The sequence below is a fragment of the Sorex araneus genome, chromosome 3 (assembly GCF_027595985.1).
Source record: "Sorex araneus isolate mSorAra2 chromosome 3, mSorAra2.pri, whole genome shotgun sequence".
Lineage (NCBI taxonomy): Eukaryota > Metazoa > Chordata > Mammalia > Eulipotyphla > Soricidae > Sorex > Sorex araneus.
The window spans coordinates 224720684-224748570 of NC_073304.1; the positions used below are offsets into that span (position 1 = coordinate 224720684).

General features: G+C 41.5%; 1 protein-coding gene across 1 annotated transcript; it reads left to right on the plus strand.

Annotated features, from left to right (window-relative positions):
- Positions 1 to 27887, plus strand: EFCAB3 (EF-hand calcium binding domain 3). The gene is given in 9 exon segments (XM_055129823.1): positions 1 to 71; positions 7341 to 7417; positions 7915 to 8058; positions 9740 to 9811; positions 13600 to 13741; positions 18202 to 18395; positions 18864 to 19048; positions 23632 to 23754; positions 27564 to 27887. Coding segments are annotated over 9 exon segments (1332 nt in total).

Genomic DNA, 27887 nt, shown 5'->3' on the forward strand with positions numbered 1-27887 from the left:
ATGCAAGTTGCTGATTGTAGAGGAAAATTTAAACTTAGTCCTCTATCAAAAAGTTCCTACAGTGCCAAGAGGTAAGTAATGAATTAAAATTATAAATATGTTAAAAGACTACTAAAGTGATAACTGATTATAAAGACTATGATGAAGTAAATTAGAATGTTCTTCAAATATCTATTCTGATCATTTAGCTATAAAACAAAATACCTGAATCTAAGATAAATTTTTATTTCCTTCCCCCCTTTCCCTTCATTGTTGTTGATTTTATTTAATGACTGAAAGTTACACACACAACTGATGATGGTCTTAACACTCCCCCCTCACCCCACCCATGGTACTTGCCCAGGGGTCCCTATGCTGCTCACGTACATGCTCACCAGATCACCCTTCCTGAGTATGGTTCCCTCATATAGTTTTAGTGGTTCTCACAAGGGTCCACACTGTATCCTTTTTGTGATACTTGAATGTGGCATTACTACCTAAATTTAGTGATACTGAAAATCTGCAGCTCCAGAGATCACAGACAGCAGGGCTTCGAGGCTCAAACAGCAGAGATAACAGAATTACACTCAGTGCATGTGGGACTCCAGGAATTTGAACTCATGACCACATGTTTGCAAGGTTACAAGGCAGGTGCTCTCAGCTACTGTATTTTTACTCTAGGCAAAATGATAAAGAATTGTGGGGCTGGAGCGATAGCACAGTGGGTAGGGCATTTGTCTTGCATGTGGCTAACCTGGGTTCGATTCCCAGCATCCCATATGGTCCCTCAGCACTGCCAGGAGTAATTCCTGAGTGCATGAGCCAGGAGTAACCCCTGTGCATCGCTGGGTGTGACCCCCAAAACAAAAAACAAATGATAAAGAATTGTTATAAAAAAGAAAATATAGGGCAGAAGAGATAATACAGGAGGTATTTCTTTGCCCTGCATGTGGTCAGTGCCAGTTCTATTCCTGGCACCACATATGGTCCCCTGAGCACTGCCAGTCACTCTTAAGAACCAGGAATAGCCCCTGAGAACCAAACGACATAGCCCAACTTCCCCACCTGCAAGAAACAGGAAAGGAAAATATATTTTTTTAAAACCAAAAAATTATCATTTCTGTCCTCCCAAATGACACATTTTTGTGAGGGATCAGAATACACTTGTAGACGTAAGTTGTCATTAAGTGTTGGCAGGAATCCCTAATTTTTAAATACTATGGGGAGGACCCTCTGTTCATACAGACTATGATCCAAGAGGTCTCCTAACCCATTTTGGCACCCAGAGCAGCTTCTTACAGACATGCATCTAGACTGTGAGCTGTACTACGACTATGTGCCGCCCGGGGAGGGATTTTCTCTTTCCACCCTGTTTTTCTGCTCAGAAAATGGCGGTGGTGGCATCATCCACGTGGCAAGAGCCACTCCCTAAGACTTCCACCCAGAGGTAGGAACTTTGCAATGCTGTGGCTCATAGGGGGTCATGGGATGGGAGCAGTACCGGCACGCCCTCGGCCCAGATAAGATCCAGAGCTGCTGCTCTCGAAACAGACCCTCTGCTCATACAGACTATGATCCAATAGGTCTTCTAACCCATTTTGGCACCCAGAGCGACTTCTTACAGACATGCATCTAGACTGTGATCTGAGCTAAAATATCAGAAATCCAAAAAGCTCATAGAATCTTCATTCTCAGCAATGAAAAGAAATTATTAAATGATGCCTTTTCAGCAGGCCTGATTGTTGGGGGAAAATTCCAAACAATAATAGTGAGTTCTCTATTAAAATATTGAATGTATTCAAAGTATAGAGAATAAAATGAAGATCACTAGCTACTTAGGTGGGGGCTGGGTGGGAGGGGGGTATATTGGGGTTCTTGGTGGTGGTATATGTGCACTGGTGAAGGGATGAGGGTTCAATCATTTTATGACTGAGACTTAAACCTGAAAGCTTTGTATTTTTTTTTCTCATGGTGATTCAATATAATGAAATTTTAAAAAAATACTATGGGGAGAAAAATGAAAAGTTCTAAGGTTCATGGCCAATGCCAGTCCTATTCATTAGAGATAAGAAGATAGCTAAAGCGGCTGGAGCAATAGCACAGAGGGTAGGGTGTTTGCCTTGCACGCAGCCGACCCGGGTTCTATTCCCAGCATCCCATATGGTCCCCTGAGCACCGCCAGGGGTTATTCATGAGTGCAGAGCCAGGAGTAGCCCCTGTGCATTGCCAGGTGTGACCCAAAAAGGAAAAAAAATAACTAAAGCCAGGTGTGACCCAAAAAGGAAAAAAAAAAAGCTAAAGCTGTCAAGCATGTGCCAGGCATGTACGAGGCCCTGACACTGCATTGCACCCCTAAAGCATTTCCTGACCTGACCCTGGGCACCTCCAGCACTTCAGGGTGTAACTGTTATATTTTTTTTTAAACAATTGTCATTACTGGGCTGGAGATATAGTACAGAGGGTAGGACATTTGCTTTGCATACATCTGACATGAGTTTGGTCCCTGGTACCACATATAGTCCCTTGAGAAGAACTAGAGGTAATCCCTGAGCTCAGAGCCAGAGTAAGTCCTGAGCACTGATGGGTGGGGCCCCCAAAACAAAAAATAAAAACAGTTTTCATTATAAATCAAGATATTTTTGTGCCAGTTAGAAGGAGAATAAATGTACGGAATTATAAAATATACCCAAATCCTTACGCTAGTCAGGGTATTATAGAAAGAATATCTCTAACTCAGATGTGATTAGTAAAATGAAATCTAGTAAATTGGCCACAACTAACTTTGAAAATGGAAATTGTCCTATGACATTAACCATGGTGTTCTTTCAAGTGTCTACTAATGAGTAGTTGTCATAATTACTGAAAGGCAGATCTGCATTTTATTTGATCATAAGAAATCCTCTCACAATTTTCTTTGTCACTGAGATTTCTTTTAGTATACTTGACTGTGCCACTGGACTATATTAACAGCTGTCTAGAAGTGTGAGAAAAGAATAAACTTTTGGCATCCAGGTCCATTGATTTTATTGTTCTCATACTCAGCATTACAAACTCTGTTTTTAATATAACTTATCACTATAAGTAGTTAAGCAAAGACAAGATAATACCACATGCAAAGCAGATTCTTACATGAGATGAGGGGCTAGATTGGATTTATTACAGAACTAAGGTGCTTCAAACCTTTGAAATATTATAAGAATGAAAAGATCTTTCCAAGTAGATTTTGGACCAAACATGATGGCCACTTAATACCTCTATTGCAAACCACAACACCCAAAAGGAAAGAGAGAGCAAAAGGGAATGTCCTGCCACAGAGGCGGGGTGGGGTGGGGGGGATACTGTTATTATTGGTGGGGGAGAATGGGCACTAGTGGAGAGATGGGTACTTGATCATTCTATGACTGAAACACACACGTATGAAATTTTGTAAGTTGGTAACTGCACATCATGGTGATTCGTTAATAAAAAAAAATTTTTAAAAAAAAGACCTTTCAATGTTCAGTCTAAGATAAAATCTGGAGAAAAAATATTTTGTTTCTCCCCATATGGAGATAGCAATCAAAGCCACCTCAGCACACTGGGGAGCACTGGGGCTTGAATCCATAGCTTTGTACTTGCTGGCAAGCACTTTAAGCCACTAAACCATCTTCTGGACCTCACAATGTCCTTTTTGATTGGGGAAGGGGAGCAGAGTTGGTGGGCACCTTCAGCAATGTTCAGGGGATGTTCCCAACTCTGTGCTCAGCAATCCAGAAATCACCGCTAGCTGTGTTCAGGGGACCACACGACTTACCTCCTGTACTATACCTCTGGCACCTGGAGAATCATTTTTTTCAGTGTTAAACTACCTTGCCTGACCTTCTATTTGCTTCTTGCTTCTTAAAAACTGCACTTTGGAGTGTTGGAGAGATAGTATAGAGGGTAGGGTGCTTGCCTTGCACATAGCCAACCTGGGTTCAATGCTTACATCCCATATATAGTCCCCTAAGCACCTCCAGGAATAATTCTTGAGTGTAGAGCCAGGAGTAAACCCTCCACTTTGCTGGGTTTGGCCCCAAAGCAAAACAAAACAAAACAAAACAAAAGCAAAAACTGCACTTTGGTAGTGAATATGTGCAGTAATTTTACATATCAATATCCTAAATTTTAACACTATTATAATGTCCTCAACTATAGTAAAAAAATTGTTAGGAGCTTTCTATTTCATTATTGTATTTTTAATAAATATTAATTCAAGTAATTTTTGGCATTTAAAAAATGTTTGGTATTTAGATAGGTTATTTTGTGTTTGTGTTGTTAGGACAAACTCAAAAATAACCTATCTAAAAAAGGCAAACAAGTTTTCAGAAGTTCAAGTAGGTGATTAAAAGGAAATACCAGAATGATAATCAACGTTAGTAAAAGCTGAGAAAATTAGACCAAGTAGGTAAAAATTTCATGTCGAAGACATTAAAAATGGTACATTTTGAGATCTTATCACTTATTTTTCCCCAGGTTTCTGTTTGAAAAAGAATAAAGTCTACTAAATACAGGATACTAAATCTAAACCACAAAATTTTTTTTTTATCTACCTTGTTTAGTTTTCTAGTTTTACTTGTTTTTTATTTGGGGTCACACCCAGCAATGCGTAGGGCTTACTTCTGACTCTTCACTCAGGACTTACTCTTGATGGTGCTTCAGGGACCACGTAGTGTCCTGAGGATTAAACTCAGGTTGCCTACATACAAGGCAAATACCCTATCTGCTATACTTTTTTTTTTCGTTTTGCTTTTTGGGTCACACCCAGCGATGCTCAGGGGTTACTCCTGGCTTTGCACTCAGGAATTACTCCTGGCAGTGCTTGGGGGACCATATGGGATGCCAGGGATTGAACCCAGGTCGGCCGAGTGCAAGGCAAACGCCCTACCCGCTGTGCTATCGCTCTGGCCCCATCTGCTATACTTTTTACTTAAAGATATATACATATATTTAAATTTTTTCACCTGAACTATTGCTTTATCCAAAGCAATAGTGCAGCAGGTAGGGCACTTGCCTTGCACATGCCCGGTTCAATCATCCCTGACACCCCATGTGGTCACCTGAGTTCCTCCAAGAGTGACCCCTGAGTGCAGTCATGAGTAAGCCTTGAGCATTTCTGGGTGTGGCCCCCATACAAAAAATAAGGGGGGGAGGGGCTGGAATGATAGCACAGCGGGTAGGGCATTTGCCTTGCACTCGGCTGACCGGCTGACCCGGGTTCGAATCCCAGCATCCCATATGGTCCCCTGAGCACCGCCAGGGGTGATTCCTGAGTGCATGAGCCAGGAGTGACCCCTGTACATCGCCGGGTGTGACCCAAAAAGCAAAAAAAAAAAAAGGGGGGGGGAGAGGACTGGAGCAGTAGTACAGTGGGTAAGGCACTTACTTTGCATGTGGCAGACCCAGGTTCAATCCCAGAATCCCTTATGGTTCCCCAAGCCCCACAAAAGTGACCTCTCTGAGTTCAGAGCCAGGACTATCCCTAAGCACCGCTGGGTGTGGCCCAAAATAAAACAAAATTTATTGTAGTCACTGTGATTTACAAGTTTACATTATTGTCAATGGTAAGGTTTCATGCCTACAACATTCCAACACCAAACCCTCCACCTTAGTGCCTTTTTCCCTCTACCTTTGCCTCAAGACCCTCTTCCCCCAACCAAAACCATCTTCTTCTCACTCCCCACATCTCACTGTCCTGGTAATCTTTGTTGTATAGACCGGTTTTAGGTTCTGTTACTTTGGGCCATTTATTGTTTCTTACTATATGTTTTTATATTCCAAATATAAGAGAGTTCATTCTGTATCTCTCCCCGCACACACACACACTTTTGACCAATTTCATTCAGCATAATTCCCTCCAATTACACCCATGTAGCAGCAAATTGCTTGGTTTCGTTTTATAGCCAAATATTATTCCATTGTGTATTATACCATAGTTTCTTTATTCAGCCATCTTGAACATTTGGGTTATTTTCAGATGTTGGATATTGTGAGTAATACTGCCATAAAGATAGGCACACAGATGTCTTCTGAGTAGAGTTTGTTGCCCCTTTGGGTAGATCCACCAAAGTGGGGATTGCTAGGTCATGTGAAAGCTCAAGTCTAAGTTTTTTGAGGGGTGTCCACATTGTTTTCCAAAAAGGTTCAACCAGTCAAAATTCCCATCAGCAGTGGATAAAGGTTCCATTTCCCTCACATTCATCCCAACACTGGTTGTTTTCTTTCTCTGTGATACTTTTTAACTAGTTCATAAAAGCACAAAAATTGGAGCAAGGAAGATAGCTCAGGGTTTGTGAACTCATACTTTGTAAGCACAGGCTTCTAGTTCTGTCCCTGGCAATACGTGGTCTCCTGAGCAAAGCCAAGTGTAGCTCTGGAAGCCCCTCAGTACTGCTGGGTTGGCCTTGGTAGCCCACCTGTGAGCCAAGTATCACCAGAAATCTCCCCTGAGCACTGCTTGGGAAGCCCCAACAAAGGTCACAGGAAGAAGTATAAGAGGTTGCATATTTTAAAACCCTTTTTCTTATAACATGTTTTATTTATTTTTTGCAGTTCCAGGGATGGAACCCTATACACATATTCGAGGCAAGTACTGTACTGCTGAGCCACATCCTCAGCCGCTTCATAAAACTTTTACTTCTACTGATGTTAAAGTGAAATGGTTTGAAATAAAATAAATTTATACAATTATGAGATTACTTTTGCTATAAGCAAACCCAGTTTTTGAATAATACATTCTTATGTTGCTAAACTAACAAATTACTATATACCTATACAAGATACCCTAAAAACATTTTTCCAGGTTATATTTTTCTGAAAAAATAAGTTACCCAAGGTGTTATAATACCCAGAAGAGAGAGAGAGAAATCTACCTTTTATATAGTTTGCTAACTGATCATAAGATAATTATAATAGAAAGATTTTTCACTGTAATGATATACTTATTATAAATTTATGTCTTAGTAATTTTAAATAACATATTTCTAACAATAGAAATAGCATAAGGCTTACAGCCTTGAGCTTTGAAGTCAGGTAACCCTAGTTTGAATCACAGGATTACACTTGCTATTTGAGTTACTTGGGGTAAGTTCATTTAAGTTTAGGTTTCCTCTTGATAAAAATGGAAAAAGGGTATAGACCAGTACAGGGCAGAAGTGGACTTCTGGTAAACCATTTCTTGCTGTCTACCTTTAACTAATAGAAGTGTTAGTAAGAGTTACCTTAGATAGTGTGATGAGATTTATTATTATGCTTAAAGTCATTCTAATCAACACAAACTCATGAACAGAACTAATATTTGCTTTCCTTACTTATGCATTAAATCTTTTCATATATTTTTTCAGGGAAAAGGATTCATCAGGATTTCTCCCATGTCATTTTGATAGCATTGAAAATAAGTTGACTCCTTCACAAATACAAGGTAATGAGAATAATCCCCAAATGAAAGCGTAAGCAAAAGTCCATTAATATAGCTTCTCAGGGGACAGAGAGATAGTATATAGGGTAGGGTACTTGCCTTGCACAGGGCTGACCAGGGTTTGATCCCCAGTACCCCATATTATCCCCCTGAGCACAGAGCCCAAGTAATCTCTGAGCATGGCTTTATAAGAAATGTCTATGATGTGACTTTGAAAAATACTTATTTGGGGACTAGAGCAATAGTACAATGAATAGGGTGTTTGCCTTGCATGCCACCAACCAGATTTGATCTCTGGCATCCCATATGATCCCCCAAGAACTGCCAGAAGTAATTCCTGAGCGCAGTGCCATGAATAACCCCTGAGCATCACCAGGTGTGCCACCCCCCCCAAATAAAATGTGATTTATATCATTTTCTCCAAACAACTGTACTCTCTTAATTTCATTAGGATATGTATTTTTCTTAAATAAATGTCAACTAAATTTCATTTTCTCCAGCCTTCAAAACTGCCTTCAATTTCTTTCACAAGGATAAAAATGGCTGTATCGATTTATATGGAATGATGCGCACTCTATCAAAGTTAGGCATGAATCTAAACAGGCATGATATCTGTAATGAACTAAGATATGCTGATATTGATCGTGAGTACTTTGACTTGTCATTACTTTTCTCATAAATTTTTATGAGTATATTTTCCCTGAGTGATTGTATAAATATGAGGACTTGTTTTATGAAGAAACATATATACATTTCTAAGTATCAATGAGGTATGTATATAAGTTATAAAATAAAATTTCATATGAAATCAAATTAAAGCTTGAAAATAATCTAGTATTGAAAAATCCTGTGTGTAATCTAAAACTGGCTCAAGTTTTTATATCAAATTTTCAAATTTAGATTACCTGTCATGATGCCTTATTTGAGAAGTTTGTTTAGAGTTGTTTGTTTGTTGGGGTTTGGATCACATCTAACTCAGGACTTACTTGTCCAGTGCTTACTTGTCCAGGCTTACTTGTCCAGACTTACTCGTCCAGTGCTCAGGACTCACTCCTGGCTCTGCACTCAGAAATTATTCCTGGCAGTGCTTGGGGGACCATATGGGATGCTGGGAATTGAACCCTGGTCCCTGGTCGCCCGTGTACAAGGCAAACACACTATCCACTGTACTATTGCTCCGGCCCCAAGATGTACATTTTAGAATTTGCCATGAAAAAACACTCTGAGGCCAGATTGGTCATGCAGTACATAAGGCATTTGCCTTGCATGTGGCTAACCTGTGTTCAATACCTAGCCCCCCCCCCCCCACCATATGGTCTTCTGAGCACTGCCAGGAGAAATTCCTGCGTGCAGAGTCAGGAGTAAGCCCTGAGCATCCCTAGGTGTGACCCCCCCAGGAAAAAAGAGGAAAAGGAATAAAAAACATCAATAATTTTTTTTTTTTTTTTTTTGCTTTTTGGGTCACACCTGGCAATGCACAGGGGTTATTCCTGGCTCTGCACTCAGGAATTACTCCTGGCGGTGCTCAGGGGACCATATGGGATGCTGGGATTAGAACCAGGGTCGGCCGCGTGCAAGGCAAACGCCCTACCCACTGTGCTATCGCTCTAGCCCCAAGCATCAATAATTTTTTAAATGCTATTTACCAACCATGTAAATCCATTCCCAAGACTTGATGCATATTAGTGAAAGTCTTAGAGCCCAACCTACATTTTACTTTAAATAGCATAGCATTTTATTGATATTTTTAAGGCATATGGAGAATATTTCCATTGAATATTCTGATTTAGTCATGAGCAGTTCACACTGGTACATTATATGGAGTAGTCAGCATATTTCCTTCCCTAATCTCTCCTTACCAGGATATCAGTGCCCAATGTCCAGCATCAAAGTCACGTGTGAGCCAGTGTCACTAGGAACATGTAACCTGTTTTCATGATCTGCCCTATTTCTCTGTTGTCATACACTCCCCTCACATAGCACTCACCAGCCTTTTATTTTCAAAGAAATAGGATGAAATTTGGAGATTATACTAATCAAAATAGTATAGGCAGGAAAGCAGAAAGCTTCTAGGAAATGAATGAGGAAACAGTTGCTTGGAGTGGGAACCCCTAATTTAGTGACCATTTCAGTGCTTCTGTGGACTCTAGGTGCTAAGATCTCTTTAATAGCTATGCTTACCTGAGTATATCTCCCGCCCTAAAATGCTCTCTGATTTTTAGCTATTGAACAGTGTGAGGTATTTCAACTTTTATATTTAATGTATATTCTGACAATTAAAATACATTTTAAGTCCTTGTTCTGAGACCTGGATTTCTGTTGCAGGAGATGGGAAAGTGAATTTCTCTGACTTTATAAAGGTGCTAACAGATAAGAACTGCTTCCTGAGGGCTGTGGGTAAGTGTAGACTGTCCCGAATAGATGACAACTGGGGTGTGCAACTCACCACGTAGAAAATAGTACTCATTTCCTTTTCCAGTGAGGAGATGAAGCAGGAAGGTGTAGTCTGGGATGTGAGTGACTTTGTATTGTTTCTCAAAAACGGTATTTGCTACGGAAATTTATAGTTTTAGAATTTTTAACCAAGCAGACACAGGCATTGTCTAAAGTTCTGCTGCAGGAAACTCTGGTTTTTGGTCTCTGATAAGAACACTCATAGTTTCTACACGTAATGTAGTAAAATTTTATCTCCTTTATAACATTTTAATTTTTTGGGGGCCACACCCAGCAATACTTTGGGGGCTACTCCCAGCTTGGTGTTTGAGGTTTGCGCCCAGCAGTGCTCATGGGACCGTATGTTGCTCAGGATCTAACCTGGCTTGCTTGCATAAAAGGATGTGCTCCAGCCCTTGGAGGCATCTCCCTAGCCTCAATATTTTAATTCTTTACCAAGTGCATGAGCTGCTTTGGGAAGCTCTTCTTTTGAAAAGCAAAGAATATTTCTTGAGGGGCTGGAGCAATGGTATAGTGAGTAGGGCATTGGCCTTGCACACACTAGTCCAAGTTCTGGTTCTATCCATGACAACCCATATGGTCCCTGAAGCATCACCAGAGAATAACCCCTGAGCATTGCCAGGTGTGGCCCCCCAAAAACAAAACAAAATAACTTAAAAAAATTTTTTTATTGAATCACCATGTGAAAAGTTACAAAGCTTTCAGGTTTAAGTCTCAGTCATACAATGATCAAACACCCATCCCTTTACCAGTGCACAAGTTCTACCACCAAAAACCCCAGTATACCTCCCATCCCACCCCCTCTCCCCTGCCTGTGTCGCTGATGATTTTCATTTTACTTTCTCTTTACTTTGATTACATTCAATATTTCAACAGAAAACTCACTATTGTTAATTGGAATTTTCCTCCCCAAATCAGACCTGCTGAAAAAGCATCATTTGATAATTTGTTTTCCATTACTGAGAATGAAGAGCATATGAGGCTGCGTGGCAGTGGCCACGTGGTTTTGGGTTACTAGTATTTTAGTAATTAAGTCCAGAGAAATTTATGACAGAAGTCACATCACTGCAAGCTTGTACCTCCGCTCAGTGGACTCTATAAGATGGCAGTTGCCACGCCGCTGGGAAAGGAAAGGTCGGGAGAGAAAAACCTTTCCCCTCCCAGGACGGCGTGGGGCTGTAGCTTAGTTCACAGTCTAGAGGCATTTCTGCAAGAAGCTGCTGGGTGCCGAAAGAAATCATTAGGCCTCAGGATCATAGTCTTTTAGGAGCAGAGGAGCCATTCATGTACGGCGCTCTCAGGTTCTCGGTCTGGGTGGAGAGCCACGAAATAACTTTTTTTAAGAAAAAGAAAATGCTCATGCAAACTAGAGATATAGACAACTTCCTGTTTCTGAAAATGTCTTCCTCATCCTGATGAAGCTGCTCACCACTGGGAGGACTTAAGATCCTACTAGAGGTAATGAGGATGTTCTTGCCCACCTCATAAATGATACATGGAATACTTGAAATATTGTTAGTCTTCTAAAGGTTTGTTTATAGGCTGCCTTTCATCTGACCACTAAAATCTAAACACTATTTGCACCATGCTTTCTAGGATAAAAGCATTTCAAGTTTCAAATACTTTATGTACAATTTTTTAAATAGTGCCCTATAAAATATATAGAACATAGTTCAGTTGTATGTTTATCACTGTCACTGTCACTGTCATCCCCTTGTTCATCTATTTGCTTGAGCAGGCCCCAGTAACGTCTTCTTTTGTCTCTGCCGCTTGCTAGTGTAGCCCAATGGCATCTGCTCACTCCAGGAACATGAAGAGCACATTGTTGTTACTGTTTTTGGCTTATCAAATACATCACAGGTAGCTTGCCAGGCTCTGCCATGTGGGGAAAAAAAAGAAAAAAAAATAGAGGTCACAGGCTCCAGGAAAAATTGCGACACTGTCTCCTGGGAGCTTTGTTTTATAGTCTCTGGATCTTGACCACTGATGAGATTACATGGCATTGGTGGGGGGGAGGAAAGAGGGGAAGGGGTGGAGCTTGTGTGTATGACTGCCAAGCTACTGGAAAATTGGGGATTTGGGTGGAGAAGGCCCAGTCCTGATCCAAGCAGGCTTGGAGATCTCAGCCACGGGTCCTGCATACCTGGGTTTCTCTGTGGTTTCATGGGTGAGGCTCATCCAAGTTTGTAGAGATTGGCCTTGAGCATGGCTGCAGCTGGATTCTAGAGGTTTTTGGCCTACGGGGCTCTGCTTAGGGTGGGGAGGAAAACTCAACCCATCACCCTTCGAGGGGGCCTGGGTGAACACAGCCTGGCCTGGCAGAATCTCCTGCCCACACGCCAGGCTGTCTTCACCGGGCCCCCTCAGAGGGGGCAGGTTGAGTTTCCCTCCCCGCCCCAGGCAGAGCCCTGGTAGCCGAAAACCTCCAGAACCCAGCCATAGCCATGCTCAAGACCACTCTCCACATGCTCAGATGAGCCTCACCCATGAAGGAACCGACAAAGAAACCCAGGTATTCAGGACCCATGGCTAAGATCTCCAAGCCTGCTCGAATTAGGACTGGGCCTCCTCCACTCAGATCTCCAGTTTTCCAGTAGCTTGGTAGTCACACCCACAAATTCCCCTCTTCCCCCCCCGCCCAGCTCATGTAGTCTCATCAATGGCCAAGATCCAGAGACTATAAAACAAAGCTCCCGGAAGAGAGAAATGCAGAATTTGTATCCTTATAGAGCTACAAACTGTATAGTAGAAATGGAAGTTACGGCTTCCAAGTACTAATAACCAGGATTTGTCTGCAAATCAGAACTTATGGGGCCAGAGTGATAGTACAGAGGTAGGGTGTTTACCTTGTATGTGGTTAATCTGGGTCCAATCCCATTTGGTACCCTGAATACCTGCAGAAGTTGATCCCTTAGTGCCAATACAGGAGTAATCTCTGAGCACTGCTGGGTGTGGCCCCAAAACAACAACAAATCAGAAATGAAACTTAGTCCTATATTAAGTTTCTTCCTACTAGGGGAGTTCCTTTTCCTTTCTTTTCTACTTTTCAATAAACTTTTCTACTTTCTAAAAAAGAAAAAATCAGAAATGTATTTGTCAGTGATTACTCAGATGAACAGAACAATAGACCTTAACACATATTTTATATTTTTTTCCTTTTTGGATCACACCCAGCCATGCACAAGGGTTACTCCTGGCTCTGCACTCAGGAATTACTCCTGGCGGTGCTTGGGGAACCATATGGGATGCTAGGAATCGAACCCGATCGGCCTCGTGCAAGGCAAAAACGCCCTACCTGCTGTGCTGTCGCTCCAGCCCCCATAATTCATGTTTAACTGCATCAATATAGTTAAACAGAAGTGACTAGATTTAAAGCATTTTTTGATTCTATATTATTGTGTCTACTTAGCAACCAAATCAACTAAATAGAACAGACTTTTAATGTTTTATTTTAATTCTCTAGACCTTTGGTATTAATATCATAAATATTGTGCTGTGTTTTGTTTTGGAGCCACGTCCAGAGGTACTCAAGGCTTTCTCCTGGCTCTTTACTCAGGAATCACTTTTGGTGGGCTCGAGGGGTCGTATGGCATGCAGGAGATCAAATATGGGTCAGCTACATACAAGGCAAACACCCTACTATATGCTGCCAGGGATGGAACCCCACCTGTGCATGCAATGCAGACCCTAGTCCTCTAAGTTACCTCTGGGTCTCTAATGGCACTTTGAAGTCTGATTTTCCCCATCCATGTTTCCAGGAAAAGACACCTGTTTAGATTCAGACGGCAGCGCAGGGATCCTGTTGTTTGAAATCCTATCAAAACTTGTGGAGACTTCAGCCCTACCCAAAAAGACTATAATGGAAATAGTAAGGTAAGTGGAAAATAAAGGTCCAAAACCAAACTTCTCATGTCCACTTATGAGGAGGCTATTAACCTCTCACTAACATTCTACTAAACAGGCTCTGTTGAAAACAAAGGTGTCTGAGAAGATTCTTGTGTGAGACCCCATTTCATCCCCACAGTCGTGCAGAGCTCTGTGGTCACTATGTTAAGCTCTGACCAACTCACAGCCCCTCTCCATGCCTAAGACAGCCAACCCAGTTCAGACTTTCCTATCCCAGGCTAGATAATCCTAGAGGACAAAGACTTTTCCAGGATGATTTTAAGTGGGTTTGGAAATCTGGTTTGCAATTCAAGACATTCCCATTCTTGCTGGAATCACCAGAGGATCAAGATGCCCTTAGCTGGGGCTGGAGCGATAGTATAGCGGGTAAGGTATTTGCCTTGAAGGCGCCTGACCCAGGTTCCCTGGCATCCTATATGTTCCCCCAGATACTACCAGGAGTAATTCCTGAGTTCAGAGCCAGGAGTAACCCCTGAGTATCACCGAGTGTGATCCAAAAAAAAAAAAAAAAGATGTCCTTAGTTTCTGAGATTCGGAACACCAAGTTTAGAACTCACAAGGTAGCCTTTGGACTGGAGCCAGAATTAAATTTGAAATAGAGAGTGAGGGACTACAGAATAGAACAGCGCGTAGGGCACTTGCCATATTCTGCCCCAGCAGCAGTAACCCCCTAAGCATCACTGGCTGTGACAAAAACAAAAATGGGATGAGCAGTCTCTCTGTACTTGTTTCAGCATATATATGTATAATGCATTTTATTGATCTATTTTTATCATTATATTAAAGAAATCAAGTATGCCATTATCAAATATTTTCAACTTTCAGCTCCTATAAAGCAGTCAGCTATCCCATCTAGACTTAAAAATATAGAATGCCACAATTTGAAAAAAAATTATTAAAAATGATTTACAAAGCTAATGATAGTTGAGTTTTAGGCCTATAATATTTCAGCACCAATTCTACCACCACTGTCAGCTCCCCTCCACCAGTGTTCCCACACTCCCTCCCTACCCCAACCCCTAACCCATCCCCACCTGTAGACAGACACATTACAGAGTTTCAGTGGTTGCAGCTGAGATCTAATATTTTTAGTTTTGAGTCTCTGTTTTGGGTATGTGATTACCACTCATTCATATCACCAGTTTAACTAAGGCCCCGGTGCCTATTAAACTTCTCATTCTCTTCTTCCCCATTTGATTTCTTTCCTTTACTGTCCTTCCCTCTCTAAACTCTGGGATCAAGGGTGATCTAGGCCTCCTCCTTTTATTACAATACATTTCCACATCCAGTATTCTATATACCACAGGTAAGTGAGACCATCCTGCATTTGCCTTTCTTCTTCTGCCCTTTTCACTTAAAATGATGTTTTCCAGCTCCAAGCATGTTGCAGCAAATGGTATTATTTCATCATTGTATTATTTCATCATTGTATTATTTCATCATTATTTCCCTGCAGCTGCATAATATTCCACTGTGTATATATACCACATCTTCATAATTCATTCTTCTGTTGTTGTACATCTCGATTGATTTCCTATCCTAGCTATTATACCTAGTGCAGCAATAAATAATGGTGTGCATATGTCCTTTTGAGAGACTGTTTTTATGACCTGGAGGTAGATGCCAAAAAGTGGAATTGCTGGGTCGTATGGCAGCTCAATTACAAGTTTATTGAGAACTTCCCATACTGTTTTCCACAGGACTTGTACCAGACAACATTCCCACCAGCAGTGAATGAGAGTTCCTTTTTCATCACAGCCCTGCCAACACAGATTGTTCCTATTATTTTTGATATATGCCATTCTCACTGGTGTGAGATGATATCTCATTGTCAATCTTGATTTAGATTTCTCTGATGAAAAGTGATGTTGAACATTTCTTCATGTGCCTACTGGGCATCCCCCTGTCTTTGTCTGTTCATTTCCTTTACCCATTTGTTGGTAGGGTTTTTGAATTTTGTTGTTGTCATTGTTGATGTTTGTAAAGAATACTTTGTAAGAATACTTTATGTATTCTGGATATCAAACCTTTATCTGATATGTTGAATATAAATATTTTTCCCATTCAGCTAGCTATCTTTTAGTTTTAGCCCACGTTTCATTTGCCATGCAGAAGCTCTTTAACTTTATGCAGTCCCATTTGTTTATTTTTTATTGTGTTGCATTTGCCAGTGGTATCAGATCATTGAAGAAACCTCTGAAGTCCAAATATTAAAGTGTTCTGCCTATATTTTCCTCAGTGTACTTTGTAGCTTCTGGTCACATCTCAAGGTCTTCAGTTCACTTTGAATTGACTTTTGTGTGAGGTGTAAGAAATGGATCCAGCTTTAATTTCTTACATGTTTCCCAGCACGTTTGTTGAAGAGACTCTATAGTCCATTTCATATTCTCAGCTCCTTTATCAGAAATTAGCTGCCCATATTGCCCATATACATGGGGTTTTGTCACAGGGTATTCAATTCTAACCCACTCTTCTGGTGGTCTGTCTTTATTGCAGTACCATGAAGTTTTGGCCACAATAGCTTTATAATATAGTTCTAAATTAGGTAATGGTGTATCTCCCAGTTTCTTATATTTTAGTATGGTTTGGCTAGCTGTGGTCTTTTTGAATTCCATACAAACTTTATTACTAACTTTTCTAGATTCTGGAAGAATATGCTCTGAATGTGGATGGGGATTACATTGACTCTATAATAGCCTAGGTAGGATAGTCATTTCAATAACATTGATTCTTCCAATCTATGAATGTGGGATATTTTTCCTTTCTAAGGTATTCTTCTGTCTCTTTCTTAAGTGATTTAAAGTTATCATGGTATAGATCTCACACATCTTTTGTTAAGTTGACTTCTTAATGATTTACTTAATGGTTTTGGATACTATTTTAAATGGGGTAGACTCCTTGATCACTTTCTCCTCTGATTCATTCTTTGTATATAAGAATGCGACTAATTTTTGTTGTATTGACTTTGTAGCTAAGCACTTTGCTGTATTGGTTTGTTGTTTCTAGGAGCTTGTTCGAAATACCACAAATTTAAAATATCCTTTAGTGGAACAGAGAAATATCTCAATAGGCTAGTGTGCATGTTTTGCATGCAGGAGGTCTGCGTTCCCTTTCTGGCACTGCATGTTCCCCTGACCACTGCTAGGAGTCAGGAGTGACCCCCCTGAGCATGCTTGGTGTGGGCCAACAATGAAACAAAACATATAACATATATATATATATGTATGTATATCTCACTTTGTTCCTCAGTAGGTAATCTCTTCATAGCACCTTATTTCTCTGTCAGATACACAGAATTCTACTCTGAATTCTAATTCAAAGGAGATTTTTGCAGGCGAGAAGTATAGTGTAGGTTACTTGCCTTGCACATGCAGACCTAGGTTTGATCCCCAGCATCCAATATGGTTCCCCAAGCACTGCCAATAGTAATTCCTGAGCACAGAGTCAGGAGTAAACTCTGAGCACAACCAGGTACCTTTCCCCGCCCCCCAAAAAAAGTAAAAAAGAAATAAATTTGGGAGAATGAATATACATATATTTAGCAAAATTATATAATTACTTGAGGAAAAATAGAACACAGGACACTGGCTCTGGTATTAAATATGCATGAGGCCCAGAAGATAGCTCGGTGCCTTGCAGCCTTGCAGTCTCTCAGTGTTCCATAGATGCCAAGTTCAATTCTGACAGTGCGGCTGTCTGTGCTCGTCAACAAAATTAACTTTGGAGAGGATTTTGGATCGCACCTTACTTCTGGCTCTGCACTCAGGAATCACTCCTGGCAGGATCATAGGCTGCAGGGAATATATCCCAGGTCAATTGCGTGCAAGGCAAGAGCCCTACCTACTGTACCATCACTCCGACCCCTGATTTTCAAAATAATAAATTTACACAAAGCCAGGACCAGGGACATAGCTCAGGGACAAAGCTCATAGACCAGGGACTAGATACCTAGCATGTGTGAGATCCTGAGTTTGAACCCTTGAACTAAAAAAAAAAAAAGGACTTTGGAGGTCTTGGGAAAAAGGAAGAAAGTCAAAGCCCAGAGGTTGTAGACTTAAAATAGATCAGTGACCTAGTCACTACAATGTTACAAAAATAGGCACTCAATAAACAATATTGAATGAATGTACAAATTAAATTTAAAATAAACTCATCCAACATATATAACTTGTGGATTAACATTTTTTTCTTTGCATCCAATTCTCAAGCACTTTTTCAACAGGACTTAAAGAATTATTCCCTCGTACCTTTCATTTTTTGCTTCTGTGGCATGTACACCTCCAACCAGGAGTGGCACTTGGTGATATGGGGCAGTTCTAGGAACTGAATACCGTGCCACACATGCAAGACAGGCGTTTGGCTACTGACCTAACTCCCCAGATCAGAGCTACAAAACTTGAACCATTTCTGGATTCTTATTTTTAAAGGTATTTCCGAAGAAAACTCCAGGAGAGTACCTCAGGAATAGCATGGAGTTCCTATGCTACGGATTATTCGAGAAGGAGATTTAAGTCAGACATCTGTACACCTCCACACTCAAGCACAGCTGCCTTTGCCAATGCTGCCCGGATATCAATAATGAAAGAAAAGGATTTATTTAAATTTCTGGAAGAACTGAGGAGTAAGAGCCATTATATCCTCTCTCCAGTGTTGTAAAGTCTTTGTTTTCTTTCTTTAATTTTTTCTTTGAATGGATGTCACACCCAACAGAGGGTGGGGGGGAATACAGTGCTGAGGAACAAAGGCAGAGCATAGCTCCTTCCCTTGAGCCATCTCCCCAAACCAGTGTTGTCCAGATTTATTTCCATATTACTAATTACAAATACATACCAGTGGAAAGTGCTGTAAAAGCAGAACCACTCCCTGCTCTGACTGTCTCTATCATATGCATGTCATGTGAAAGCAAACATTGCCCTACTTGAATCCTCTGACACCCAGATGAAACCTCAAGGCTGTGGGTGAGTGGGAGGTGGCATGTGAAAAAGGTGAATTCTGGACATTGAGGAGAATAGACAAAGCAAAACAGGAAGTTGTGTTTTAGTATTAATTTCTCCCTACCTCATTTGTGATGCCATTGTTGCTTTTTTAGGATGCAATCCTACTTCAGACAGCCCATATTCGAAAATCCCCGTTTTTCCGTTGCTCCCCAATGTGGGTACACTGGTGATGGGAAAGCCATTCAGAGACCTACATAAATTAGAAATGCTAAGGAGAAAGGAGCCTCTGAATTTCTTTGAGAACTATTTTTTCCATAAAAGAGACTGGAAAGCACAGGTGAGATTTAAATTAGTCTCATGTTCATATAAATACTTGATTTTTTAGGTTCTAACTTAACAGAACTAGTAACATGTTTTTATTTATTTTTTTGTTTAATTTTTCCCCTTACATTTTATATAAACACTGTCTTTTACAAAGTTGTTCATGATGACTTGAGTAACATGCTTTTAAATGGCAAGTATTTTTAGGTATATCAAACCCAGATTCCATAGCCATGTTTTCAAATTTAAGCCCAATTATAAATATTTAATTTCAATAAATAGTTAAACATATATATACACAAATGTCCAGGAAAACTGAATTAACTCATTTATAAGTCTTCAAAGACCAGATTAAGGGGCTGAAGCGATAGCAAAGCGATAGCACAGCGGGTAGGGCGTTTGTCTTGCACTAGGCCAACCTGGTTTTGATTCCCAGCATCCCATATGGTCCCTTGAGCACCGCCAGGAGTAATTCCTGAGTGCAGAGCAGGAGTAACCCCTGTGCATCACCAGGTGTGACCCAAAAAAAAAGCAAAAAAAAAAAAAAAAGACCAGATTAAGAAGGTTTAGACAGGTATGGAGGGGAAAGGGAAAACAAGAATGTTCCAGTTATTAGAATTGGAAGTAGAAAACAGAATTTTGGGTATGATTCAAAGTGGTAGAGCATATTTGCAGCATGTGCAGGGCCCTGGGTTTTAACCCTCGTACCACTTCCCCCCTCTGAGCACCACCATGTATCCCTTTTGTATGTATCACCAGACCTGGTGTACCGTGGAGCCCATGAGCACTGAACTAAAGAACCAAGCATTATAGGACTGGCTCTAGGCCTCCCACCAACCTCTCCACACCCAGAACATTTTTAAATTTAGAGGGGCAGACTGATAGAACCTGCTATTAAGGCTCTTGCTTTGCATGTGGTCATGCCCAGTTTGATACCTGGCACTATATATGCCACCTCCCGCCCAAGCATGCCTACAGTGACTATAAGCACAGAACCAGGAGAAAATTCAGAGCACCATTGGGTATGACCCAAGACTCAAAAAAACATTTTATTAAAATAAGGAAAACAAAGCTTAGGAATGGCATTGGAAAAATAAGAAAAGATCAGTTTTGGAGGGTCGTCAGGGAAAGGCACAGTAAACAAAGGCATGGAGACTTAAGTGCTGCATTCTCCATTTAGAAAGATAGATAGGAAGGCTGGAGTGATAATGCAACATATAGGGGACCTGCCTTACCTAGAGCAGACCTGGCACTACATATGGTCCCCCAAGCCCTCCAGGAATGAATACCTGAGCACCACCACCCGAGAACCACCAGGTATGACCCCAAACAAAAAATATATAAGTTAAAAAAACCTAAAAAATACAAAACTAGGTTTGAGATTGGGTTAGGAAATATGACAAATAAATAAGACTAGAGAATTAAATAGGAATATAAAAATTTTAAAGCCCTTAGATTCTGCCTTGAACCACATTCCCAGGGAACAAAACCTACTTTATTTTAAAACTGCATTTTAAAAAATTTTGTTTTGGTTTTTGTTAGGGAGCCACACGCAGTGATGCTTAGGACTACTCCAGCTCAGCATTTGGAAGTCAGTCCTGACAGTGATCAGGTGACTGTGTAATGCCAGGGATGGAACCCGTGCCTCTTGTACACAAAGCATGCACACTAGCCTTCTGAGCTATCTCTCTGGCCCTGGAACCTTCTTTTTCATCTTTATGTACTAGCTCTAGATTATGATTGGGTCAGATAATCCCAGAATGACAAACTCAGCCATACAAGTCAGTGGGGTAGTGCAGTGATGGCAGAACCACCTATTTATACTCCAGGAGCACATTTGCATCCTTTTCAACCTTGGTTGCCTATCATTATCTGTCCCCTTCTGAAGTTATACGCAACTGTCATGTGTTTTAAGATCTCTGGTGACTATGTCCTAGTTTCTGATAGTCCTGGTTTTGCACATGTTTGTCACAGGATTCCTCCACTGGTCATAGGATCAGTATTTGTGTGATTTTTAGCCACAGATTAACCACCCCGTGGAGCATCTCTGGGTTTCAGAGGTTCATCTGTTGCTCACATCATTCAGATTCCCCTAAAACTCCCTTTCTTCCAGGCCTAGGATTTAAGAATCCCAAAAACTGAGCAAGGGAAAAATGGAAAGTTGCTAATCAATACACATAAAGTTTCAATTATGCAAAATAAGTAAATTTCAGAGAGCCACTAATAAATAGTTGTGCCTATAATTAAGAATACGGTAATGACTCGAAAGTTATTAGTATGGGTAGATTTCATGTGGTATTGGGGGGCTGGGTTCAGTTTGTTTTGGTATGGGCACACCCAGTGACTTTCAGGAGCTATTTCTGGTTCTGTGCTTAAGAGTGACTATGCAACACTGGGGGTCAAACTGGCGGCCACAGCGTGCAAACAAGAATCTTAGGGGTTGGAACAGTTGTACAGTACGTATGGTGCTTTCCTGAGTGCATCAGAACCAGACTTGATCCCCAGCACCCCATATGGTCCCCTGAGCACCTCCAGGAGCAATTCCTGAGTGCAGAGCAGGAGTGAGCTCTGAGCACCACCAGAAGCAGCCCCCCTAAACAAAACGAAGTAAAAGCACCTTTAACTTTTATACCATCTCTCAGCCCCTCGCCATCATATTTGTTGTTGCCTTTGTGTTCATATCACCACACACACACACACACACACACACACACACACACACACACACACACACACACAAAGTCCCAGAGGAAGTTTCTGTCTCTCTAGTTGAAGTCATACCCTCAGACAAATACCATGACAAAAGAAAATGAAAGAATGCTATGCATTACTTTAAATTACCTTACTGCACTAAACTCTTTACCAATTTACCTGTTTATTGTCATTGTAGTTTGTTGTAAATTTTCTAACTAGAATATAAGGTTCACTTAAGCAAGGACTTTATTTTTTCATTGAGGGATCCCTAGAAACTAGAAACCCTCCATCAAGATTTTTTTGGTTTTGTTTTATTTATCACTTCTGGAGCGATAGCACAGCGGTAGGGCATTTGCCTTGCACATGGCCAACCCAGGTTCGATTCCTTTGTCCCTCTGAGAGCCTGGCAAGCTACTGAGAGTATCTCGCCAGCACGGCAGAGCATGGCAAGCTACCCGTGGAGTATTCAATATGCCAAAAACAGTAACAAGTCTCAAGATGGAGATGTTGCTGGTGCCTGCTCGAGCAAAATATTTTGGGACCACACTTGGCAGTGCTCAGGGCTAACTCCTGGCTTGGCACTGAGGGATCACTCCTGGTGCGACTCAGTGGACCATATGGAGTACTGGAAATAGAACCCAAGTGCCCTGTGCAAGACAAGTACCCTATCCACTGTACTCTCTCCAGCCCTGAAATCCACTGTCTAGTCTCAAGACAACAGCAGTGGCTCTGCTAAGCTTGTATACAGCTGACCCATTTGATCCCTGATACCACAGATGATCACACCCAAACACCTCCAGAAGTGAGCCCTGAGCACTACCGTGTATGGTCCAACCACACACAAACATACACAGAGGAGATAGAATTAATGTTCATTAGATAGCGATAGCACAGCGGGTAGGGCATTTGCCTTGCACATGGCCGACCCAGGTTCGATTCCTCCGTCCCTCTCGGAGAGCCCAGCAAGCTACCGAGTATCCCGCCTGCACGGCCAAGCCTGGCGAGCTACCCATGGTGTAATCAATATGCCAAAAACAGTAACAATAAGTCTCACAATGAGAGACGTGACTGGTGCCCACTCGAGCAAATCAGTGAACAATGGGACCACAGTGCCACAGCACTAGATAAACTTGAAACAAAAAAGTTTGCTAGCGGGGCTGGATCGATAGCACAGTGGGTAGGGCGTTTGCCTTGCACACGGCCGACCCGGGTTCGATTCCCAGCATCCCATATGGTCCCCTGAGCACCGCCAGGAGTGATTCCTGAGTGCAGAGCCAGGAGTAACCCCTGTGCATCACCGGGTGTCTGGGTGTGACCCAAAAAGAAAAAAAAAAAAGCTTGTTAGCTTAGAGAGTTCCAAGGTTTGGTTTTTCCACAGTCACTATATAAAGAGTTAACAGCAAAAGAGAAAGGTTACATCAAGTAGTGCTTGAGGTCCTGGAGGAGACAGGCTGAGGCTGACATACATTTCCAGAGAAAGCAATAAATCTGTTTCTGTGATTTCTACCAAATTAGACCAGCAGAAAAGGAAAAAAAAATACCTCAAGAGAAGTTTACAAGTAATGTAGGTTTTACTCTTGTATGCATTTGTTTTGCATTTGTTTTCAGTACTTTATGATGCCTTGGAAAGTTTGGTGAGGATGGAATTGACTCCTCTCCAAATACATTCCACATAAAAATCATCTTCTGATTTATATTTGTTTTATGAGTAGTATAGATCACTGTATGAAAGAAAATGTGCTAATGGCTCTTTTACAAATGTCACTATAACCTGGTGTCCACAGTGGTATAACAATAACTGTATACATCATATACAAATTATTTTATTGTGTTTATTTATTGTAACTGTTATATAATTCAAACTAAAATGCATTACTAACCTTCTTTTTTAAAATGTTCATATAGGCAGCACACTTAAAACCTATTGGTGCTACCTCAGGCTATCCACCTGAAATTCTTGCCATTAGCCACATGTTCAAGAAAAAGTCACAGTGGACAGTGGCTGATGCAGCAGCGATCAAACAGCAGGTGAGTACTCATTGTTGTGTACCTTCCCAGAAAGCAGTGACAAAGACATTTGTTCAACACTACTGCCGTAACCAAGGGCTTGTTATCTACTCTGTCTTTACCATAAGGCAAGATCGTTACTTAGTTTTTCCTACTGTGATGACATATTTACTGTTTAATCATCATCACAAGGATTTAGACATCGACTGTTCCAGTTCCTATTGCTAATCACCCATGAGCATCCTATGGACATAATCCCCAGCCCCATTTCTTGGGGTACTCATTTGCTTCATTTTAGAAACAGCAACTAGTTAAGATGGTAGATGTACAGGCATAGTGAGTGGTGAGTGAAAGCATCTTTACTATAGAATCTAAGAGAATAATAGTTCAAGTGTGCTTTATAGGTGGCAGATCCTGTGAAGAAACAAATGCTCCCCAGGTAGTAATTCACTCATCACAGCAATCTTTGGGTTGTTAGCAGCGTTATCATTCTCTATCATTTTATAGATACATATTGAGAGGTTAAAGGACTTACCCAAAGGCACACAGCTATGAAGTAATATAATTAAGGTAGTGATTGGACTGGAGATATATTACAAGGGTTATTACAAGGTGCTTGCCTTGCTTGCAGTCAACAGCAGCTCAATCCCCCAGCAACATATATGGTTCCCCAAGCACCACCATGGGTGAACCCTGAACACAGAGCAAGGAGTCAGCCCTGAGTACTGCTGGGTCTGTCCCCCAAAACAAACAAAAAGTAACTATAAAATAATTTAAGAACATAGTATAAGACTGTACTGATGTGATAGTATAGCAGATAGGGCGCTTGCCTTACACTTGGCTGAGCTAGGTTCAATCCCTGGTACATTTCCCTGATCACCACCAGGAGTAATTCCTGAGTGCAGAGCCAAGAGTAACCCCCAAGCATTGCTGGATATGGCTCTAAAACAAAAAATATATATATATTTTCAGCATATATCCACTGTTGACAGTTCTGTGAGTAAGATATAGCATAAGGGAAAAATAAAAACGTACAGAATTTAAGGGTGAGGGTTGAAGGATAGGGAAAAAGAAATGAGCAGTAGGAGCTGGGGAGCGGCTCAAAGGGCTGGAGCACATGCTTTGTATGCAGGCTCAATCCTCAGCACTGCATGATCTCCCAAGGAGCAATCCCAAGGCTGGCCCAAAAACTAAAGAAAAGATTAGAGAAATGAGTGGTAGTGGGTGGAGCAATAGCACAGAGGGTAGGGCATTTGCCTTGCATATGGTCGACCCGGTTCAATTTCCAACATCCCTTATGGTCCCCCGAGCACCGCCAGGAGTAACTCCTGAATGCAGAGCCAGGAGTAATCCCTGTGTATTGCTGGGTGTGACCAAAAAAAGCAATAAAATAAAATAAAATAATAAAATGAGCAGTAGTATTACATCTGGATAGAAGGAACCACAGGTGTTCAGTATTGCAGGGCATAAGAACACAAAAGTGTTGGAGCCCATCCTTCGGCTCATCATGCTAGATTCATACTGGAGATAGTGGGTGCTGTCTGTAGTTCAGCTGCCCCAAGAAATAAGACATATAAGGGGTGGGAGAGAGAGTACAGTGGGTGGGTGCTTGCCTTACGCACTGCCAACCTTAATCCCTGTCATCTCAGATGGTCCCCAAGCTTACCAGGAGCAATTCCTGAGCACAGAGCCAAGAGTATTCCCTATGCACTGCTGGGTGTGAGTCAAAAAAAATTAAATTAAAACCCCCAAAACAACAAAAGAAGATGGCTCGTTTGGCATTCCTGTAACAGTTGCAGCAGAACATAGGAGACCTAGTTACATGTAGGAACAGCTGGGGCAAGTGCACTTAGGGCTGTCTAGCTATATTTCAGCTGCTGATACTTCTTAAATCTATCACTAACCAAAACTTTATTCTAGTATTTCTTTGGTTTCGGTTTGATTTGATTTTGGTTTTAGGACCGCATCAAGAGATGTCAGGGCTGGCTCCTGACTCTGCACTCAGGAGTCACTACTAGCAGGCTCAGTGGGATCATGTGGGGTGCCAGGGATTGAACCTGGGTCAGTCGCATGCAAGGCATGTGCTGTACTATCTCTCTGACCCTTAGTATTTCTGACTTGGCTCATGGACTACTTAATGTACATTTCTAGCTCACTGTCTCATAGCACTGACATGTCTCAACAAAGACATGTCAACCTGTCCGAGACTGAACTTATCTGTGGAGTTTGAGTATTTCATTTGTTGATACTACCCACTCCTGAATCTGGAAAGCCAGAGGAACTCAGGGCACGGAGGGGCTGTATTGCCTCAGCACTACCGTTTCACCTTTTTTTTTTTGTTTTTGGTTTTTGGGTCACACCCGGCAATGCACAGGGGTTACTCCTGGCTCTGCACTCAGGAGTTACCCCTGGCGGTGCTCAGGGGACCATATGGGATGCTGGGAATCGAACCCGGGTCAGCCTCGTGCAAGGCAAATGCCCTACCCGCTGTGCTCCAGCCCCAGAATCTTGAAGGCCAGGAACCAACCTTAACTTAGGATTTTTCTGCACTCCCTACCACAACCAGTCACCAAATGTGGCTACCCTTATTCTCCTGGAGTTTTCCAGCCGTCTTCTTTCACTCCATTCTGTCACTGCTGTCTTAACTGAGCCCCTTATTAAGGGCATGCCTGGACCACAGCCTCTACTCTGCTATCCCTGCTCGTAGGTGCTCCCCAGCACCTGTTCCACAGTGATCTCCTAATGAAGAGCCAACCCTATTACTTTCCTGCTTACAATGAATCCTTCCCTCTCAATGACAGCAGGGTTTTTCAGCTATGCTTTCCGCTCCTCACAACTGAGGAGGTTAGTTCTTGTCCATAATAAACAGTGGCTCTAGAGAAAGGCTTGGGGAGGGGGGAGGAAATTTGGGGATATTGGTGGTGGGAAGTGTACACAGGTGAAGGGATGTGTGGTGGAACATCATATGACTGAAACCCAATTATGACCAACTTTTTAACTTTGTATCTCATGGTATGAAAGAAAGGGAAGGAAGGAAGGAAATAAGGAAGGAAGGGAGGGAGGGATGGAGGGAAGGAAGGAGGGAAGGAGGGAGGGAAGGAGGGAGGGAGGGAGGGAGGAAAGGAGGGAGGGAGGAAAGAGTGGCTCACTGTAGCCTGATTTTATTTTCTTTTTTGTCTGGTTTTTTTTTTTGTCTTGTTTGTTTTCATTGAATCAAACCTGACTGTGCTCAGGCTTACTCCTGGCTTTGCACTCAGGAATCACTCCTGGAAGGCTGTGAGGACCACATAAGGTGCCAGGAATTAAATCTAGGTTGACTACATGCAAGGCAAATGCCTTACTGACTATCTCTCCAGCCCCTCTTAACTCCAAGGTGTTTATTGCCTTTGGGTCTCTGTCAGTGCTTTCCCCTCCCCCTGGAACACCTTTCTGTCTCCACCTACTCTCCCTCAATTTGATTAAATGCTTCAGGACTCCTTCCTCTCATTTACCCATATCCTTCAGGATCCTCTCAGCTTGATATCTTGTTCCTTTGCACCCTAGGCTGAAATGAGGCCCACCATGGCACCCCTATTATATCCAGAGCCAATCTCTGGAATCCCTTGTTATCAATATTATTATAATCATCTTATTATTTTATTCATATATAATGTTTCATTCTCAATTAACTCCAAACTCATGTGTCCTCAAGAGGCACTACCTCTTGAATATGTCAATTAAGTTACTTTTAAGAAACTTGAGATAAGTATAATCTATATATGTATAATTAAGGTCTACAGGTAAACGATTCTTATATGCAACTACTGTAAAACTCTGCTCTCCCTTTACAGGTAAAGAGAGCTACAGATAACTATAATTTAGGAATTGCTCTTGAACATCGAAAAGAAATGTTAAACCTCTGGCGGAAGATAAGAGGGGATTTGATTGGGATAGAAGCTAAGAATGAGGCCTTCTATGATATTTTTTCTACTTATTCATGGTCCTGGAATATTTGCCAAGAGTTACTTTCCCCAAAGGACTTAAGATTATATGATGCCAACATGAATAGAAATTCCTTCCACCATTCCGAATACACCTCTTTGAATTCCAGTGAAAGTAATACAGAGATAGGAGATAAAAGAAAACGGAAAAGTTTCAAAGGGTTTCAACAGTAA